Below are 21659 nucleotides of genomic sequence, written 5' to 3'. Positions count from 1 at the left end.
AAAGGACCTGAATTTTAAAGCTTTTCAACTGAAAAAAACCAACTGCCCGCACAGCTGCCACGGATCACCCGCAGATTTCACCAGCTTTGGTCCCAAGGTGTGTGTTCACCAGCTCACAGCTGCCTGAGTCCCTCCCTGCTCCTTTCCCTCCCCTGCCCCCCACAAGAGCCCAGAACCCACCCCAGCAACCAGTCCAAGCCTCTGGCTGCACGACTGCAAAACGCTGTCTAGACTTCCATGGCTGACCTCAGCCACCACATGCCTGCTCCAGCAAGAACCTCCAGTGGTGCACTTGCATGCCACTGGCATCAGTCACCAGCTGCTACCGTCACGCGCAGGCCTGGAGACTATGCGGCCACGGAAAGTCATGTCCACACCTGGGCCCCCGCAGCTGCCCGTGGACCCATCACTGGTCTGCACCACCGTGCTCCCCTGCAGCCGGCCCCGCCAGCCGTGCACCCCCAGCCCCATCACGGGCCTGGACCACTACCCACCTGAAGCAAGACGCTAGTCATGGTAGTGTTTGCTGACAGCCACAACCTTCCCTGGTGTCAGTGTGCCCACAGATGACCCCAACCCTTCCTGCCTACCCTGGCATCCACCCTACATGTGTGTCTGGAACCTCACCTGCCACTCTAAAGGTACTTGTAGCTAGCTGATCCTGCAACTGAGCCTGTGCACACCAGTTACAGCCACTACCACTGTGTGCCCTAGACCCTAGACCTGGGTCCGAAGGCACTTCTGAGGACCTCAAAGCCCTTGAAGCCTCGACAGATCTTTGCAGTGCTAGCCAAGGACCACACAGTTGTTAAGGCTGCGGATCCCGACAGCCTGAGCCAATGAGCCACCGTGTCTCCTCTGGACCCAGTGCCACCCAGTGCCCCCATACTTGGTGCCGCAGACCACTAGACTCGGGGTTCACACCACGCTTCAGCAAGCCCCTAACCACAGGTGAGAAAGTCTTCCCTTGCTGAAGTCAGTCCACCAAGTCATGAAGGGGCAACTAATTCTTCAAATACACAGATACTTACTTATGCAAGGCTACAGGGATCATAAAGAAAAAGTGAAACGTGAATCCACCAAAGCAATACAGAAAACCTCTAATAACCCTGGTGGCTCAGTTGTAAAGAATCTGCCTGCAATGCCAGAGACATGGGTTCGACCCCTAGGTCAGGAAGATCCCCTGGAGAAGGAAATGGCAACCTACTTCAATACTCATGCGTAAAAAATCTCATGGACAGAGGAGCCTGGTGAGCTACAGTCCGTGAGGTCCCAAAGAGTCGGACATGACTTAGCAGCTAAGCAACAATAACTGGCCCCAAAGAAATGGAGATGCAGGAATTGTCTGACAAAGAATACAACATAATTGTTCTAAAAATACTCAGAGTGTTACAGGACAACACAAACAAAAATTTAACAATGTCATGAACACAATATAGGAACACGATGAGAAGATTCAATACCAAAACAAAAACAAAACAAAAAACCCAAACCACCCAATTTAAAAAATGGGCAGGAGATCTAATTAGACGTTTTTCCAAAGAAGACATATGAATAGCCAACAGACACCTGAAAATATCCTCACACAGAGCAATGTGAATCAAAACCACAATGTGGTACCACCTCACACCTGTCAAATGGCTATGATCTAAAGCCTACCAATAATAAATGCTGGCAGGGATGCGGAGAAAAGGGACGCCTACTGCACTGGTGACAGGACTGTAAGCTGGTGCAGCCACCACGGAAACAGTACGGAGGGTCCTCAAAAACCTAAAAATAGAACTGCCATATGACCCAGCAATTCCGCTCCTGGGTACTATCCGAAGAAAACAAAGACTAATTTGAAAACATACACGCACCGCCCCCGCGCCATCTTCACTGAAGCATTATTTACAATAGCCCAAATATGGGGGCGACCTAAGTGTCCATCAACAGATGAATAAAGAGGATGTGGTATACATACACAATGCAATATTTATTCAACCACCAAAAGAATGAAACTGTGCCATTTGCAACAACATGGATTGACCTGGAGGGTACTACGCTTAGTGAAAGAAGTCAGACAAATACTCTATCTTATCACTTTATATGTGAAATCTACAAAATAACACAAATGAATGCAAATTACAAAACAGAAACATACTCAGATATAGATAGAACAAACTAATGGCTACCAGCGAGAAGAGGGACAAAATACAGGTATGGGATTAAGAGACACAAACTACTATAAATAAAACATATAAGCAACAAGGATATATTGTAGAGCACAGGGAAATATAGCCATCATTTGTAATAGCTTTAAATGGAGTAAAATCTATGGAAATACTGAATCAGTACGTTGTGTATCTGAAACAAAGAGAATATTATACATCAACTATACCTCAACAAAAATAAAGATAAAAATAAAATATAGGAACTTAGGGGGGGAAAAAACCCAAGATGTGAATTCACCAGAGAAAACATAAAAGAGAAACACAGGAATTTGGAAGGTGAATATAATCCCTAAACTGAAGAATTCAACAGAGCTTCAACAGCAGCTGAGAGTCAGAAGAATCTATGAGCTCACAGGCAGGTCACTGATAATTAATCAGCTAGTGGAGAGGAAAAAAAAAAAACAAAAAACCACTAATGTAGAAAGCCTACAGGTCTTATGAGATTCCTTCAAAAGATACTATGTATCACTGAAGTCTCAGAAGGAAAATACAAAAGGGTAGAGAGTTTATTTACAGAAATAATGGCTGAGAAAATTCCCAAACTTGGGGAAGAGATTTGAACATCAAGTTCATTAAACTAATAGGTCACCCCAAAATTTCAAACCAAAATTATCTTTTCCAAAAAGGGAACCCTCCTACACTGTGGGTGGGAATGCAAACCGGGTACAGTTGTCATGAACAGTAAGAAGGTTCCTCAAAAAACTAAAAATAGAGCTACCATATGACCCAGCAATCCCACTCCTGGGCACATACCCGGAGAAAACCTTCCTTCAGAAAGATACATGTACCCCAGTGTTCACTGCAGCACTATTTACAATAGCCAGGACATGGAAGAAACCCAAATGTCCACCAATAGAGAGATGGAGAAAGAAAAGGTGGAATATATATACAATGAGATATTACTCAACCATAAAAAGGAAAGAAAGAGTGCCCCCCCGCCCACACACACACTGGAATATTACTGCTGCGGCTGCTGCTAAGTCGCTTCAGTCGTGTCCGACTCTGTGCGACCCCACAGACGGCAGCCCATCAGGCTCCCCCGTCCCTGGGATTCTCCAGGCAAGAACACTGGAGTGGGTTGCCATTTCCTTCTCCAATATTACTGCTACTCAACCATAAAAAAGAACAAAAATAGTGCCATTTACAGAGATATCTGCACTCCCATGTTCGTTTGTGGCATAATTCACAATAGATAAAATATGTTAACAACTTAAAAGTCCAGCAACAGAAGAATGGCTGAAGCGGGTGTGGGGACCCCCCTGGCCCAGTGGCTGGGAACATGCATTCCAGTGCAGGGACACCGGTTTGGTCCCAGGTCAGGAAATGCACATACACGGGGAAACTAAGCTAGCGTGCCACAACTCTTGAGTGTGCATGCTCTAAAGCTTTTGCTCTGGAACAAGAGAAACCTCCACGCCACAATGAGAAGCCCCTATGCCACAACTAGAGAGAAACCCCACACACAGGTAAAAAAAAAAAAAAAAAAAAAAGAGTATTGGGTTGGCCAAAAGGTTTGCTCAGGTTTTTCCGTAATATCTTATGAAAATACCAGAAGGAAACTTTTGGCCAACCCAATATATATGTACAATAGAATATTATTTTGTCCATTAAAAAAAAAAAGAAGGACATCCTGCCATTTGTAACAACATGGATGGACCCTGAGAGCCTAGTAAAGTAAGTCAGATGAGAAAACACAAATCCTGTATGATCTCACTTATATGTGGAACCTAAAAACAACGAAGTCATAGGAACAGAGAGTAGAATGGTGGTAGCCAGAGGTTGAAGGTAGCCAGGGGAGAAATGGGAAGATGTTGATGAGAGGGTATAAACTTCAGATATACGAGGAGTAAGTTCTGGGAATATGTTGTAGGCAGCATGGTGACTATAGTTAACAACACTATATTGTATACTTGCAAGTGGCCATGATAGTAGAGCTTTAATGTTCTTACCATAACACCAAAAACAAAAGGGCAATTATGTGAGGTAAGGGATGTGTTAACTGACCTTTCTGTGGTAAATACTTCATAATATACACATGTATCAAATGATCACATTGTACACCTTATACAGCATTTGTTATATGTCAGTTATAGCTCAATAAAGCTTGGGGGTGGAGGGGAGCATGTTAACTTTTATTAACTCAAAAATAAATAATATTATTGAAACCTTGGCAGCATGGATAGTACCTGGCACACAGCTAACACTTAAAAAAAAATTCATTTAATGAATAAAGGAAACAAACAACAACAACAACAAAAAGGAAACAAAAAAATTTCTTAAAAGTAATTGACTTGAGGGACTTCTCTGGTGGTCCAGTGGCTAAGAACCCATGCTCCCAATACAGTGGTCCTGGGTTCAATCCCTGGTCAGGCAACAAGATCTCACATGCCTCAACTAAGAGTTCTCATGCTGCACCTAAAAAAAGATCCCACATGCCACAAGTAAGACCCAGTGCAGCCACGTAATAACTTTTTTCAAATTGACTCCATAGTTTAAATCACATATTCAAATAAGGGTATGAACTAAAGACAGGGGAAAAGCAACTAAAGTACAAAACAGACCAGTCTTAATAAGTGCTATTTTATGATCATGGCAAATCTATAAAGGCTGAAAGGTCCAAACACAAGCTCAGCCAAGAAATAGTTAAAACTGCAAGGCTACACCAACCAAGGGCTTCCCTGGTGGCTCAGTCAATAAAGAGCCTGCCTGCAATGCAGGAGACCCGGGTTTGATTCCTGGGGTGGGAACATCCCCTGCAGAAGGAAATGGCTACCCACTCCAGTATTCTTGCCTGGAGAATCCCACGGACAGAGGAGCCTGGCGGGCTACAGTCCATGGGGTCGCAAGAGTTGGACACAACTTAGCAACTAAACCAAACCAAACCAACTAAGAAACTGTAATAATATTGTTTTTTTTCTTTAACCTGTCCATATTTACTTCCTCTTCCTATGATAACACACTGAGCTCTTCCTTTGAGGAAAAGGTCCCTCCTCCTCCAAAGTAAACAATTGGTGCCCTGCCCTCTCCTAACAAACAGTAAGCAATAAACCCAAGCCAGGCCACTAAGTCCCTATCTGTCTCAATCTCTGAAAAATCTGAATCATGAGCAGAGTGATCACATGACTGGAAAAACAAAGAAGAACTATCTGTCAGAACGGAAGCTCTATAAAGACTACCCACTGCTTCCTGCTCTCTAGATCTCTGGAGCTGCTCAAGGGTCTGTTCTTTCTAAACTCAGTTTCTCAGCGTTTACTTTCAGAGTATGAGCTGGTCATTTTAGTGATTTACTTAAAGTAGTCAAAGAACCCTAAATGGTAGACATAGGTACTATTTTAGTCACTTACAAGCAAAACAGGCGACCTCTGAATAATGAAACCAAAATGAAAGTTAACTTCAAAATATTTTAAAATGCATTTACAAAGGTGAAATCAATGTCAGACCTAGACTATAAAACACTATATATGCTATCTTAAGAAAAAAATACAATAGCATTATATTCACCCATTTGTTTCTGGCTAGGTGCCCTAACTTCATTAAATAAGATCCATTATATGAACATCATGCAAGATCAGGTTTTTATCAGAGTCATACGAAGAAAAGATTGTGTTTAATCAGAAATGTGATCTCTACCTCAATTTTGGTTTGGATCTTACTACCCAAGGTGCTTCCTCTGGAGCTCCCGTTTCATATCTTCTCATCCACTATCAAATGCAAGATCTGTGGTCAACGGCATGACTAGTGCTAAGAGGAGAAACATCTAAAAATATCTATTCAAGCAGCTGACTGACATTTCCACTTGTCTGACTGATCCACTGCAGTCTTCATGAAACAAACACAGGAATGCACACCAAGTGCTGATAAACTCCTCTCGTGCCCTGGAGCACAGTCAATCTGCAACAACCTAAAAAGGGAAAGCTATTCACCTACCTCGACCTCGACACCTACCTGGTTTCTAAAATCCTAAGCTGTGTCTAGTGCTAAGCTAAGAAATGTCTTTCAGAGGAGAAACGTGATTTTAGTAGGAAGAAAAAAATACACATATATTTCTACTGTGGCCTAAGACTTTATTTTACTCTATAAGTTAATTAAAATGCATAATCCAGGCAATTCCCTTTTGGTTCAGCGGTTAGGATTCGGCGCTTTCACTGCAGAGGGCTGGATTTGGTCCCTGGGGAACTAAGATCTGCCAGGCCGCATGTCTGAGGCCAGAGAAAAGGAAAGGAAAGAAAAAACAAAGAAAAAAAATGCATAACTGAGATCCATCATCAACAGTTCCAGTATGTGAAAAGTGAAGAAAATGAATACAAAATAGGCAGAACATAAAAATCTCTGTCTGGTAAAGTATACAATATAATTGGAAGAACCAAATATACACATGCAATATGTGTATTACTGATTCGACAAACAGAAGTTTGCACATGATTGAATACACGTTACATTTACCTTTTCTCCTAATATGCTTACTCTTACACAAGGCAAGGAGGTTTAACAAGAAAAATAAAAGCATCTGGGCACTGTCCCAAAACCAAGAACCCAGGACTTTTTACATGTAGCCAAAAACTAGATTAAATGCAATCTGTATCTAATATTTTTCTTCAACATGTTCCCATAAAGCACACTCTATAGTTTTGGCAACTGCCATCAGAGTTCATCAACATTTATGCAGCAGACTGCTTTAGGCAAGGCTGGGATGTTTCTGGTAAAGAGACAGAAGGAGGAAAAGAAGTATGCGAGGTAATTAAAAAGCGTTACAATTTCATTTCCTGTCAAGTTTCAGATTTGATATTTAAATACTTGGCTTCTGGTACACAGTTCTGCTACTGCAGCGCCAATTTGCTGACCTTATAAAAAATAATACATATGTACCAAAGAAATGTAGGACTGCTTATTGTCAACAACAGTGACACAAAGGAAAAACCCCAAAGGCTAATTTCTTCCAGCCAGGTGAAAGTAGTTAACATCTTCCATAATATAAGCAGTATGTGCCCTGGCAGATACCAAACACAAAGCTCCTGCTGATGGCAACGTCTCTGAAAACAGAAACTAACAAAGACAAATGAAAACCAAAACCAACGAGGCAAACACAAGCAGTGAGGGCAAGGGAGTAAAGTATGCAGAGTCTTTCTTCTATTTTCAAAATAATGTCTGGTCGGGAGATTTACACTAGCTCTAAAAAAATATAAAAATAAAGAGTATGGCATTGGAATACCATGTATATGTATCAATGGAACAGAAGCAGAAGTCCAGAAATGGATCACACATACATGGTCAATTATTTTTCAACAAAGGTGCCAAGGAAATCTAATGGAAAAAACAACAAGATACTTTCAATTAAAACTAGCTATTAGGTAAAAGGAAAAAAACTTGGCTCTTATACTAAACACAAAAATTACCTCAAAATGAATTATAGACCCAAATATAGAAACACTGTAAAACTTCTAGAATAAAACAGGAGACAAAATCTTCACAACTCTGCAGTAGGCAAAAATTTCTTAAGGGACCAAAAGCATAAATCATGAAAGAAAAAACTAGTATGCTGAACTTCAGAAAACTTAAAAGCTTCTCCTCTTCAAAAACAGTTAAGAAAACAAAAAGGCAAGCCACAGACTGGGAGAAGACAGGCCCTATATATATATATATATGACAGATAACTAAGATCTTGACTATATTTAAGAAAAAAAACTTTAAAGTTAATAATAATAAGAAAACACCAATTTTTAAATAGACAAAGATTTTTTAAATTTACCAGAAAAAGATACAAATAACCAATAAACCCATGAAAACGTGTTTGATACCATTGGTCACCAGTGAAATACAAACGGAAAATCATGAGACATTACTGCATAATCACTAGAACGGCTAAAACATTTCAACTGACAATGTAAGTTTTGATGAGGATGAGATGCAAACAGAACTCTCATACACTGTTGGTGGGAATGCAAAATGGTACAGCCACTCTTAGACAATTACATAGGAAAAATGGAAATATATCCAAAGACCTGCACATGGACTTTTCATAGCAGCTTAATTGTTTACAGCCAAAATCTAAAAACAAGTCAAATTGTCTATCTACAGGTGAATGGTTAAACAAATTATGGTATATTCCATTCTATACAATCGAACAGTATCTAACAATAAAAAGAAACAATTTCAAACACACACGGAGCAAAAGAAGCCAGATAAGAGAATAGTCTACGATTCTATATATGTGAAATTCTAAAACAAAGACAATCTATAGTGGACAGAACCCAGATCAGTTATTGCCTGGGGAAGAGAGTGGGGAGTAAGAGATATGAAGTGGGAGAGGGCACAAGGGACTTGGGAGACTGCAGAAAATGTGCTACATCTTGACTGTGGTGGTGGTTACATGTGTCAAAAGGCAAACTATATTCTTCAAGCGGGTATATTTTATTCTATGTAAATCATACCTGAATTTCAAAAAACTGTTGATGATGATTTAAGTGGTAGAGAGGACGAAAGGAAAGATTAAAGAAAGAAAGGCAGAATGACATTAAAGCTATGTTTTTAAAGATCACAAAGTTAAAATTCGGCACAGCTAAAACTAGGACTATAACAGGGAATTTATTTAATTTTAAAGAAAGGCAATTCCAAAGAGCGTTCAAACTACCGCACAATTGCACTCATCTCACATGCTAGCAAAGTAATGCTCAAAATTCTCCAAGCCAGGCTTCAACGGTATGCGAACCATGAACTTCCAGATGTTCAAGCTGGATTTAGAAAAGGCAGAGGAACCAGAGATCAAATTGCCAACATCCGCTGGATTATAGGAGAAGCAAGAGAGTTCCAGAAAAACATCTACTTCTGCTTTATTGACTATGCCAAAGCCTTTCACTGTGTGGATCACAACAAACTGGAAAATTCGTCAGGAGATGGGAATAGCAGAGGACCTGACCTGCCTCTTGACAAACCTGTATGCAGGTCAGGAAGCAACAGTTAGAACTGGACATGGAAAAACAGACTGGTTTCAAATCAGGAAAGGAGTACATCAAGGCTGTATATTGTCACCCTGCTTATTTAACTCATATGCAGAGTACATCATGAGAAACGCTGGGCTGAAGGAAGCACAAGCTGGAATCAAGATTGCCGGGAGAAATATCAATAATCTCAGATATGCAGACGACACCACCCTTATGGCAAAAAGCAAAGAACTACAGAGCTTCTTGATGAAAATGAAAGAGGAGGGTGAAAAAGTTGGCTTAAAACTCAACATTCAGAAAACTAAGATCATGGTATCTGGTCCCATCACTTCATGGCAAATAGATGGGGAAACAATGGAAACTGTGACAGACTTTATTTTGGGGGGCTCCAAAATCACTGCAGATGGTGACTGCAGACATGAAATTAAAAGATGCTTGCTCCTTGAAAAAAGCTATGACAAACCTAGACAGCACATTTAAAAGCAGAGACATTACTTTACCAACAAAGGTCCATCTAGTCAAAGCTATGGTTTTTCCAGTGGTCATGTATGGATATGAGAGTTGGACTATAAAGAAAACTTAGCACTGAAGAATTGATGCCTTTGAACTGTGGTGTTGGAGAAGACTCTTGAGAGTCCCTTGGACTGCAAGGAGATACAAACAGTCCATCCTAAAGGAGATCAGTCCTGAATATTCACTGGAAGGACTGATGCTGAAGCTGAAACTCCAATACCTTGGCCACCTGATGCGAAGAACCGACTCATTGGAAAAGAACCTGATGAAAAAGACCCTGATGCTGGGAAAGATTGAAGGCGGGAGGAGAAGGGGACGACAGAGGACGAGATGGTTGTATGGCATCATCGACATGATGGACATCAGTTTGAGTAGGCTCTGGGAGTTGGTGATGGACAAGGAAGCCTGGGGTGCTGCAGTCCATGGGGTTGCAAAGTCAGACACCATTGAATGACTGAACTGACTGGTAAACTGGGAATAACTCACAGGATCACTATGAAAATTAAATGACATAGATCTAACACTATACCTGAATCAATCAGTGTCAGTGTTAGTCGCTCAGCTGTGTCCAACTTCTCTGTGACCCCATGGACTGTAGCCTGCCAGGCTTCCCTGTTCATGGAATTCTCCAGGCCAGAATACTCGAGTGGGTTGCCATTCCCTTCTTCAGAGGATCTTCCCAACCCAGGGATTGAACCTGGGTCTTTTGCATTGCAGGCAGATTCTTTACTGTCTGAGCCACCAGGGAAGCTAGCTCAGAATAGTTAAATCTGTACCTATCTATTAGAATAGGAAATGGCAACTCACTCCAGCATTCTTGCCTGGAAACTCTATGGACAGAGGAGCCTGGAGGGCTACAGTTGATGGGGTTGTAAAGAGTTGGACACGACTGAATGACTGAGCACATATTTACCCAAGTTAAGTGTTAAGGTGAAACCAGGAAAATAAGTAATAATTACATAGAATAAGGAGCTTGAGAGGAAATAATTTTAGATACCAGTATTAAAAAGAGAAAAGAAAATGAATGGAAGGATGCAGGCAGAGGGAATAGCAATGGGCAGAAGAATGGAGGCGGAAGGAGCGAATTGTGTGTAGGAGATGGCAAAATTAGCACATCTGTGGCAGCAAGTTCATATATGGGAGTGACCAAAAAACCAGGGAAATCGCCCCATCTGACTCAAATATTCATTTAAAATTTACAGTAGGATCCAGGATAGAAATGATACAATGATACTTCTCCTGAGAAAATATGAATACTTAACATTCATCAGTCTCTTGGAGGTTAGCCATAGTTCTTTCCTCCAAAGAGAAATAATTATTAAAATGTAATTATAGCTAAGCAACATAAGGACTTGCTGTGTAGCTGTCATTGTGCTCTTGAAATTATGAAAGCCTTTTGCATTTTCCAGAATCTGAATTCTGTAAGTGATTGTTATTTTGGAAAACAATACCAAAAAGTCTCCCCCCAAAACTATCAACTACAGAGGAACCAGAGATCAAATTGCCAACATCCGCTGGATTATAGGAGAAGCAAGAGAGTTCCAGAAAAACATCTACTTCTGCTTTATTTACTATGCCAAAGCCTTTGACTGTGTGGATAACAATAAACTCTGCAAAATTATGAAAGAGATGGGAATACCAGAGCACCTGACCTGCCTCTTGAGAAACCTATATGCAGGTCAGGAAGCAACAGTTAGAACTCGACATGGAACAACAGACTGGTTCTAAATAGGAAAAGGAGTACGTCAAGGCTGTATATTGTTATCCTGCTTATTTAACTTATATGGAGAGTACATCATGAGAAATGCTGGGCTGGAAGAAGCACAAGCTGAAATCAAGATTGCCGGGAGAAATATCAATAACCTCAGATATGCAGACGACACCACCCTTATGGCAGAAAGTGAAGAGGAACTAAAAAGCCTCTTGATGAAAGTGAAGGAGGAGAGTGAAAAAGTTGGCTTAAAGCTTAATATTCAGAAAACGAAGATCATGGCATCCGGCCCCATCACTTCATGGGAAATAGATGGGGAAACAGTGGAAACAGTGTCAGACTTTATTTTTCTGGACTCCAAAAAATCACTGCAGATGGTGACTGCAGCCATGAAATTAAAAGACGCTTACTCCTTGGAAGGAAAGTTATGACCAACCTAGATAGCATATTCAAAAGCAGAGATGTTACTTTGCCAACAAAGGTCCGTCTAGTCAAGGCTATGGTTTTTCCAGTGGTCATGTATGGATGTGAGAGTTGGACTGTGAAGAAAGCTGAGCGCCAAAGAATTGATGCTTTTGAAAACTGTGGTGTTGGAGAAGACTCTTGAGAGTCCCTTGGACTGCAAGGAGATCCAACCAGTCCATTCTGAAGGAGATCAGTCCTGGGTGTTCATTGGAAGGAATGATGCTGAAGCTGAAACTCCAATACTTTGGCCACCTCATGCGAAGAGTTGACTCTTTGGAAAAGACCCTGATGCTGGGAGGGATTGGGGACAGGAGGAGAAGGGGACAACAGAGAATGAGATGGCTGGATGGCATCACTGACTCAATGGACGTGAGTCTGAGTGAACTCCGGGAGTTGGTGATGGACAGGGAGGCCTGGCGTGCTGCAATTCATGGGGTCGCAAAGATCGGACACGACTGAGTGACTGAACTGAACTGAACAAGAATTATATCAAGGCTCATTACTTAAGAAGGTACAAGAATGCTATAATTATATTTCAAGAGACCTAAAGTGACCAAGATTAGGATTCTTAGGTATTCATAATTTTGAAATATTTTTACATGTATACACGTAAAAATGTTTAATAAAAGAGTGCAGGGTTTGCATTTTTATGACATTTAAACTAACTTAAATATTTATTAAGATTTTACATATATGGCAGAATAATTCCTTTGTATATTTTATACACAGAAAAGTGTTTTTTCAATGCTTTGTATCTGGGATGTGCAAGCTAAGTTGCTTCAGTTGTGTCTGACTCTGTGACCCTATGGACTGTAGCCGGCTAAGCTCCTGTGTCCACAGGATTCTCCAGGTAGGAACACTGGGGCGGGTTGCCATGCCCTCCTCCAGGGGATCGTCCAGGGATCTTCTAGAGACCCAGGGATCAAACCTACATCTCTTACATCTCCTGCATTGGTAGGCAGTTCTTTACCACTAGCCCCACCTGGGAAGCCTTCTGTCTAAAGACGTGGCCAAAATAGTAATCATCTGAGCTAGTTTAGTTGCTAGAATGAGGAACAATCAGAAAGGCAGAGTGAGAGGGCACAATGAGAGACATAATGCTGAAGGACAGTAATGCTGACCTTTAATCCAAGCAGCAGCAGTGCAGCTCCAATGAGGACGGCACAGCTCCGGGCCTGAACCCACTCTAGCCTCCTATGGAGGAAGACCTTATGTGGTGACAGTCAGCTGAAAAACAAGGCTTCATCTGCTTCACCCACCTCACAGCCGTAAGCAGTCAGAGGCCGTGGCCCAGAGACTAAAGAATGACCTTATCTACGTTTGCTTTCTTGGGCCTGTATGTAATACATCAAAGTAATAACTGAGGTCTCTATGAAGACATAAAAAAGTATTGATATATCAGTCACAAATGCTTGTCTCGTTAACATTCATTTTTCATGACAATAGGGTATAATATCATAAAATACTTTTCAAAGAATTTCCTCTATGTATACCAGAAAAGGAAGCTACTGAAGAAATATAAATTAGAAAAAAATTTTAATAATAAGATTAGTGGTAAACTATTAGGCAAGACCCACCACTGTTTTTCGTTTTCACTTTTTATTGAAAGCAGATCTGGGGAGGCTAATACTGCTAAAGATTATTTATTGTTTTTTAAAATGAAGATTGTGAAACTTTTAAAATCAAACACCTCCAAAATAATTAAAGATAGGATGATAAGAAACATGAGAGCAGTCCTTTTATGTACAGTTCAAAGGCTTTATCACTGTAAATAGACTTATTTATTTAGAGGTGGGAAATTTGCCCATGGTACATACTCAGGTTAAAGCTAGGAGGAAGAGGTTCAAAATTTAAATGAATAAGCAAGTCTGTTACGGGAAGCCCTGAGAGCTACTACTGGGTAAGTGGAGAGGACAAGCCACCCTGAATCTCTTACTTAGAGTGTGAAGCATCAGGCTGACCAAAACGTGCGTTCTGTCTTCCCATAAGATTATGGACGAACTGAACTAACTTTTTGGCCAACCCAATATATTGGAAGCCAGTCATAAAAGAACTATGCAGCCCAGCAGCCAGGTTTATAGAAAAAAGAACACGTGTATCAGTAAAAACAAACTAAAGCTCTCCCTGGGCAAGCCACTGCTGGAGTCATTCATTTTCTCAATTATTCTTTATTCTTGTGTCTCTGCCTTAATAAAATGCTACTTGAAAACAATAGCTAATTGTTTAAAAAGAGTTTAAGCACAAAAATTCAAATATGAAAGCCAGAGAAATTCAAAATATATAAAAGTGACGAGAAAATATTAGAAAAACACAAGCTTAAGATTAGGAATACAAAGAGTCCCTACAAGTTTAAAAGACAAAGAACACTATGGATTAAAAAAAGGTGAAAATAATTAAAAACAGAGAAAAATGAAAAGGAAATAAGATAAGCAACCTGAGACACTGAAAGCAGGAAATAAATGTAATATTCACAGTAAGAACAGAGCAATGCTAACTCCAAAGCCAAACCACCTCACTCAGAGATTCTTCAAACTGAGACTGCTCTGCCTTCTCAAGCGTTTTGTAAAAATTTTACTTAGCCAGTAATTGCAAAGTGGAAAGCCGGAGAGCAGAAAGCACAGCTCCTGCCTCAGAGCCACATCTCCTTTCCTCTGTTGTTGGTAAGTCCCTCAGTCGCATCCTACTCCTTGCAAACCCGTGGACTACAGCCCGCCATGCTCCTCTGTCCACGGGATCCCAGGCGGAATACTGGAGTGGGTTGCCATTTTCTTATCTAGGGGATCTTCCCAACCCAAGGATTAAACCTCTGACTCCTGCACAACAGGACGATTCTCTACCACTGAACCATCTGCGAAGCCCTTAGAGATATCAGAAATCTTCAAATCAATCACTGACCATCTCTAAATTTGACAGATGTAGAAACTAATCATAGAGGGATTAAGTGAGCAAAAGAGACCAGAACCCCAGTCTCAAGACTCAGTTTGATGTTCAGAGAACAAAATATAAATTCAATGGGAAGAATTATTAAGATTCAGCCTTTTAGATTTAAAATGTATTGACTGGTGGAAAAAAACTGCAAAACAGCATTATAATCCCAATTGTGTTTTTTTTTTTAATTATACATACATGTACATATATGGGGTGGGGGTGGGGGATTAGGGGAAGGAGGGACAAGGGGAAGAATACCTGGAAGAATAATACCAAACTGATAATAAGCAGATTCTTCGGGACATACAGTGGGGTCTAGTGGCAACAGAAACTAACTGGATGAGCTTCTATAGCTGTTGAATTTTACAGACAGCATATGTTGATATGTTTTTGCTTTAAAAAACATTAGACAAAAATATGTCACCAAGAAAATGCATCTCCAAATGGCTGAATTCTGCCTTCATCCCCCATCCGCTCCCTCATGTGTACGCACACACGCACATGCGAGAGACTTGAAAGACAGTACTTTGTAACTGGGGTTCACCTTGAAATTATCTTAATTTGGCTTCACATTAAATGTGGTCTTCCTTAAGAACAGTATAACATTAACATGTTAGAATAAGTCTAACAAGCCAGGGTAATTAAAGAAATTAAAAGTTTGAATTATAAAACACACTTAAAGAATTTTCCTTTATACCTGGAACTAACACAACACTAAATCAACTGTACTTCAATTTATTTAATTTTTTAATTTTTATTTTTCTTTAGATACTTAATAGTAGTAGAAGATGAATTAATACATTTGTAATGAATAAGAGTATTTGTAACTTAAAAATTACTTTCATATAAATACACACTAAAATGGTTTCAATCATGTTAAAAAAACCATCTTGGTAGGTTAAACATCCGCCCCGCAACTTCCCTCCCGTAAGTTTACTATTACACTATGGCATTCCTTGCAAAATGGTAAAGACTTGAGCTCAGCCTTCTATGTAAATTATGAATTTCAAAATCAATAGGTCCAAACATTGAGATTTTATTAATATCATACAGTTCTCAACAGAACCATATGCCGGTTACTTGCCCATCAAGGTTATCTACTTTTCCCATATTTTGGAATTTTAAATATCTCGCCAAAGAATAAAGAGTAAGTAAATTATATTTTCTTCACTCCTTCCTCCCTTTCCCTCTGAACCCACTGAGACCTGGTGCCTGCCTCTGTAATCCCACTACAGTTACTCACACGAGGATCCTGCATCGCCAAGTGTAACGCTCCCTTTGCCATGCCCCTCCAAAGATGCTCCTGGCTGTCTAGTCCTTCCAACCGACCCTCTTCTAATTCTTTCCTTAGCTCTCTTCACTCTGCTACAGGTCTTGTAAACTAAAGGACCTCAGTGTTTCATTCTATTAGAACCTCTTCTCTTGTTTTCAAATACCCTCTTCATGCAGCTACTCCGTATTCACATCACCAACTTAGAGCTTTATCCTATACCAAAATCACGTATCTAGTGACCTGCGGCAGAGGTTCGAAAACTTTAGGAAGCATCAGAATCACTGGCAAGGCTTGTTCAAAATCACATTTCTAAGCTCCACTCCCAAAGCTTCTGATTCAACAGGTCTCAGTAAGAAACCGAGAACCTGTACTTCTGATAAGCTCTCAGGTGACACACCTTGAGACCCACTGGCCTACAGGATTCTCCCTTGGATAAGCCATTAGGGACCTTAACTTCAACACAGCCTAACGAGTCTCCCAGCATCTACCCTAGTCGCTTCAAACCATCTTACACAGCACCCAGAGTGATTATGCTAAACTTGATCATTTCACGATCCCTTTGTTTAAACTATTCTAATGGACCTTGAGACAAAAATCAAACTCCTTAACAAGACCTCTCAAGTCTTGCATGACCTGGCCCTTGCCTACTGAGCCATATTACTGTCACTCTCATTATTATTTTTTTTACACACAGTGGACTCTCAGTTCTAGCAAAAGCCAAGTTCCTTGCTGTTCCAGGATATTTAAACAAGATGTTCTGCCAGAAATATTCTTCTTTTCCCTCTCAGCTTAAGTCACCTTCCTTGGCTCCCCTCCCCCACTAGGTCAGCAAAATCTTCTATCACCCTCTTATTTCCTCCTCTTAGCTCTGTCCACAGTGGTGACTACACAGTGAATTGCACAATTAGTACTTTACAATCTGTTTCCCATCCTTCACACACACACACACACACACAGAGCTCACGTGTCTATCTGCTGCTGCTGCTAAGTCACTTCAGTCGTGTCCAACTCTGTGCGACCCCATCGACGGCAGCCCACCAGGCTCCCCCGTCTCTGGGATTCTCCAGGCAAGAACAATGGAGTGGGTTGCCATTTCCTTCTCCAGTGCATGAAAGTGAAAAGTGAAAGTGAAGTTGCTCAGTCGTGTCCAACTCTTCGTGACCCCATGGACTGTAGCCCATCAGGCTCCTCCATCCATGGGATTTTCCAGGCAAGAGTACTGGAGTGGGTTGCCATTGCCTTCTCCACACATGTCTATCTAGTTCCCACTAAATTTTCAGTCCCTTGCATAATGAAAGCCAAAGTGTTAGTCACTCAGCTGTGTCCAACTCTCTGTGACCCCATGGACTGTAGCCTGCCAGGCTCCTCTGTCCATGAGATTCTCCAGGCAAGAATACTGGAGTGGATTGCCATTCCTTCATTCCCCACCCAGGGAGCAAACACGGGTCTCCAGCATTGCAGGCAGATTCTTTACCGCCTGAGCCACCATGGAATGACTTACACTCAAATATCTGTTGAATTAAAGGTCTTGTAACATTCAATTATTCTGAAACCTCAAAAGGAAAAGTATTATGAAAAAGGGACTAGAGGCATTTTTTAGTATTCCTTAATAATCACAAATGAGGAAGCTTCATTAAACTCTATCCTTTGGGATTTTAAATTTTAAAAAATAATGCTTGAAAAGATAAAATGCAATCTGTCACAAGTTCTTCTGCAACAAGATATATAGGTATAAGTATTGCTTATATCTGTACCAAGAGAGTACAGCACTGATATCCAAAAGCCATTCAGTAATATAGGTTCAGAATGTCCCCCAGTATAATTTTTGCAGAAAGCTTATTTTATGTGTAGACCTACATCAAACAGTATACTCAGGCTTAGCAGCAGAAGTGCTTTTAGTTCATACTAGGAAATGGGACAAGGTAGCTGACTGGAATTAAACCTAGATACAGATAACCACAAATTATATAATAAATATGAATATAACTGAGAATTATATTATTATGCAAACAAATGTTATATAGATTCTGATCTCCTTTAAAATGGAAAGACTACCACCTGCCTGCCATGTATAATTCATTCACCAACTCTGAAGCACAGGCTACATCAGCTCAGCACTGGCCTAAGTCACAAACAGAGAACAAGTATAACTATTTTAAGGTGTAACTTTAACTAATTTAGCAGAATTTACATCCAAATAAAGGTTATCTCCATTAGAGTAGTCATTTGTAGACTATTTCAACTTGCCATCATACAAAACAACTCTAGAACTCCTCTCTTCTAATCCCTTTCTTAGCTACCATACAAATGACACAAGAATAATAGATGTCATCCTTTTGGTTACTGATTATTTTTAACTAAAAATGGCATTTCTCATTTTGTTCCCTAATTTTGTGTATGAGACTCAGTTCAGAATGACTTCCCACTTTTTCCAAATATCAAATTCATTCTCAACAGATGTCATTTGCCATCAAAGAATATACGTAAAAGAATAAGGTTGAAGTCACTAAAGAAATATCAAAAGGATAGTTTGAAAAGTGTTTTTGAAAAACACTGACGTTACTCAAATCAACTCAAAATAACTCTGAACACATCAATCATCTCTTAGACATGTAAGTTTTAATATGCTTATCTAAAAGCTGGTCACACATTTCTACTCCAGGCACAAGTGAGACAGGCCTGATCCCTGACTTCTGGTTTCCCAGAGTAACACATGATATCATGCAGAAGCACATTTACTATAAAGTACAGATTAAGAAATGCAATAAATTTTAGGAATAAAGTCTAGTGGTCTACTCTAACAACATGGCTTGGAAAGGCAGTACTGTATTCTGAAAAAAACACAGCTATAGAATGAGATAGGCTAAGTTCAACTTTTTGCTTGGCGTCTTGGCAGCTACATGATTCATCATGTTACTTGACTGAACACAGAGTCGGTACAACATCAATAATTCTATCTGTAAAATGGGAATAAAATCATCTATTTCAGAGCTATTGTAATGACTATATTACATGATGCCCCCTAGCATCATCAAGGAATTCTCAAAAGAACCTAAGAGGCTATCTATTCCAACTCTCCATTTTCCTAAGACCCACAGAGTCTAAGTGCTTTGCCAAGGTCACAAAGTTACTTAGCAGGAAAGACAATACTTCTGGCAGGTTTTTATTTTTTCCCAGTGCATCTGTTTACTAAATCAGTTGGTGTTTGTAATGCTAGGTTGCAGAAGGCTGTGACACAGGGTCTCAAAGAGGGTTTCTGATACAATAATAAACCGAGGCCTCTTAAGGACAGTATTTGGAAATATGTCACTGGCCATCTATTAATAATTTAGCCCAATATATTAAATGTCTCCCTTGGATTTTAAGTCTTTATTTTTAAACTGAGATATTTAAAAATACAGCTAAAACCACCTCATTCTATGTGAATTTGCTGTTTTCTAAAAGGTTCTTTTCTAAGGAAAATATGAACCTTGTTTTAAATCATGATACTAGAAAAAAGTGAATGTGTTTCTCATTAATTATGGTAACTGGCTATAATAAACCAAAGGACTTGCACCAGTTTCCTACAAGTAAATTCATATCCATATTTAAAGGTGGGAGTTCTTCACTAAGGATCAAAGTTTGAAATGCAAGACTACAGTTAATCCAGAAGAACCTCAAGGAATTTTATTACTGATTTTATTATTCAGTCCCCAAAACAATTTCTTCATAATTTGGTACAGCTAAGAATGGTTTTCTACCTTGGGCATGAAAGAAAAATGAGTGTCTGAGTGCCTAACTCTGGCCTAGATGTTTCTGGGTTTTAATTCAAGGTATAAATTACCACAACCAAAGTACTCATCATCTTTAATTTATCATGTAAGGTAACCAAGATACATAATTACACTTCCACATGCCAATTCAAAAAGGATCTATGAGAATTAACATAATTTTTAATACTTCAATGAAAAAGACTATCGAAAAAGACAAATTATGTAAACAACTCATACTGAAAGACTTCCTAAAAGAAAACTGATCAATATGGTGACACTGAAAAAGATTCCTAGAGAATACCAAAAAAAGCATAATTTTCTGAATTTAATTAAAATCAACTTGTGTCATAGCCACAAAAATGTATCACTGATTAATTGGAATTTACAAACTTGAAGAGGTTAATTACTACTACTGTAAATTCTGTAGAAGCCACCAAAGAAAACCAAGTAAGATTCTGCTAGTTAAAACACTAATTATGTTAAGCAATCAACCTCTTAAATGAGTCTGTTTGCACACAGGAATTCTTCCTCAATACTAACAGAGTATTATTTTTAAATTTTTACACCCTAATCAGAAATTCTTGACAAAACAAAGATAATAAACCTACAATTTCCCAAACTGAAAAACAATGCTAAAGATTCTATTTTAAAACTTCAGGAACAGTGAGAAGAAGTACCCAAACTGTACACATAATAGAAGCAATAAAGTATACCATAATGAGCCAGACAAGAAGGATAGTGATTATAACAAGTATCTAAAAAGGAAAATGTTTAGCATACCTGAAAAAGGTAGACCAGGAGACATACAACCATGATCTAATCAAACGTCTGGATTCTAAAACCAAGAGTTGCACAGAATATGGAGAAAGTTCACAAAATAATCAGTGAATAAATATCAACTGCATTAGGGAATATTTACAGCTTTGATATCCCCTAGGGCAGGCAAATAAAGAAACTACACAAGAGCCGATTTCTTTTCTAAGCTACTTTAAATTTCAAATAAGCATGTACTGTGTAGGTTCCACAGGATCTTACATAATCAGGCCAAATCTAGGCGTTTAAGCCTTCCAAATCACAACCCTTCTGACAGGATTTCAATTTCAAAGTAGTCAGCATTTTAAAAATCTGGATTAAATAAACTTCTGATTGCAAGCGCATTAGAACTCTAATCATAAAAGACATCTCAGCAGTCAAAACCATCGCTGGAAAAGAAGGCATGACAAAGCCTCACGAGAGAAGGACTGAGCAAACTAACAGAGAAGTGCAGCAGTACCACGGAAGACGGGGAAACAGACGCCTAAACGTATTTGCTCCCCATAAATTATAGTCAATCAATTTCTCTAAAGCTTTGAGAAAGGAGACTGGAAAATAAAAACCAGAATAAAGGATACAGAATTTAAACAACGCTGGGAAGTTTTTCTGAGTATAAAATAAAAGGAGATGAAAATTATGGCATTAGTGAACCACCTAGGCAATCTAAGCTCAACATTTAAAGTACCAAAAATAATTAGGAAGAAGAGAAAGAAAGGTAATAGAGAAAAATATCAATAACTAAGGAACCAAAGTAGATATCACAATTAAGGCAGAGAAGTAAATGAAAAAGAGTAACACCTCATCTGCCTTGACACAGCTGAGAAACAGAAAGCATATAATGAATAATCACAATGTGACAGGAGCAATGGGCTTACAGGTGACACGCCATTCTCTAGAGAAAAGACACTATTTTACACACAATTCTAAATGGTCTCATTCGGTTTTCGAGGGATAAAGTGGAAGTGGCAAGAGAATCGTAATGACATGTCCAGGCTGGGGCAGATGACAACAGACGAGGAAACAGAGAAACGAAGCAGCAAACAAGAATTCAAA

At 39.6% G+C, this 21659-nt stretch overlaps 1 protein-coding gene across 9 annotated transcripts in view; it reads right to left on the bottom strand.

Moving 5' to 3' along the window:
- OSBPL8 (oxysterol binding protein like 8) overlaps nt 1-21659 on the bottom strand; it is a 170163-nt gene that overhangs the window by 133285 nt on the left and 15219 nt on the right. The window contains exon 1 of one of the 9 annotated variants that reach the window (XM_055587279.1): nt 12962-12979. The exons of 7 other annotated variants lie outside the window; for them this stretch is intronic. Coding sequence is in view for 1 of the 2 variants with exons in the window: in XM_055587230.1 (XP_055443205.1) it covers nt 5844-5911 (68 nt within the window). In the remaining variant the exon portion in view is untranslated. Of the gene's footprint in view, nt 1-5843; nt 5957-12961; nt 12980-21659 lie in introns of those variants that run through there. One more of the 9 variants, XM_055587230.1, reaches the window with a different exon arrangement.

Source organism: Bubalus kerabau, chromosome 1 (assembly GCF_029407905.1).
Source record: "Bubalus kerabau isolate K-KA32 ecotype Philippines breed swamp buffalo chromosome 1, PCC_UOA_SB_1v2, whole genome shotgun sequence".
NCBI lineage: Eukaryota > Metazoa > Chordata > Mammalia > Artiodactyla > Bovidae > Bubalus > Bubalus kerabau.
Note: the sequence above shows the minus strand (reverse complement) of the source record. Positions and strands in the feature narration are given on the sequence as shown.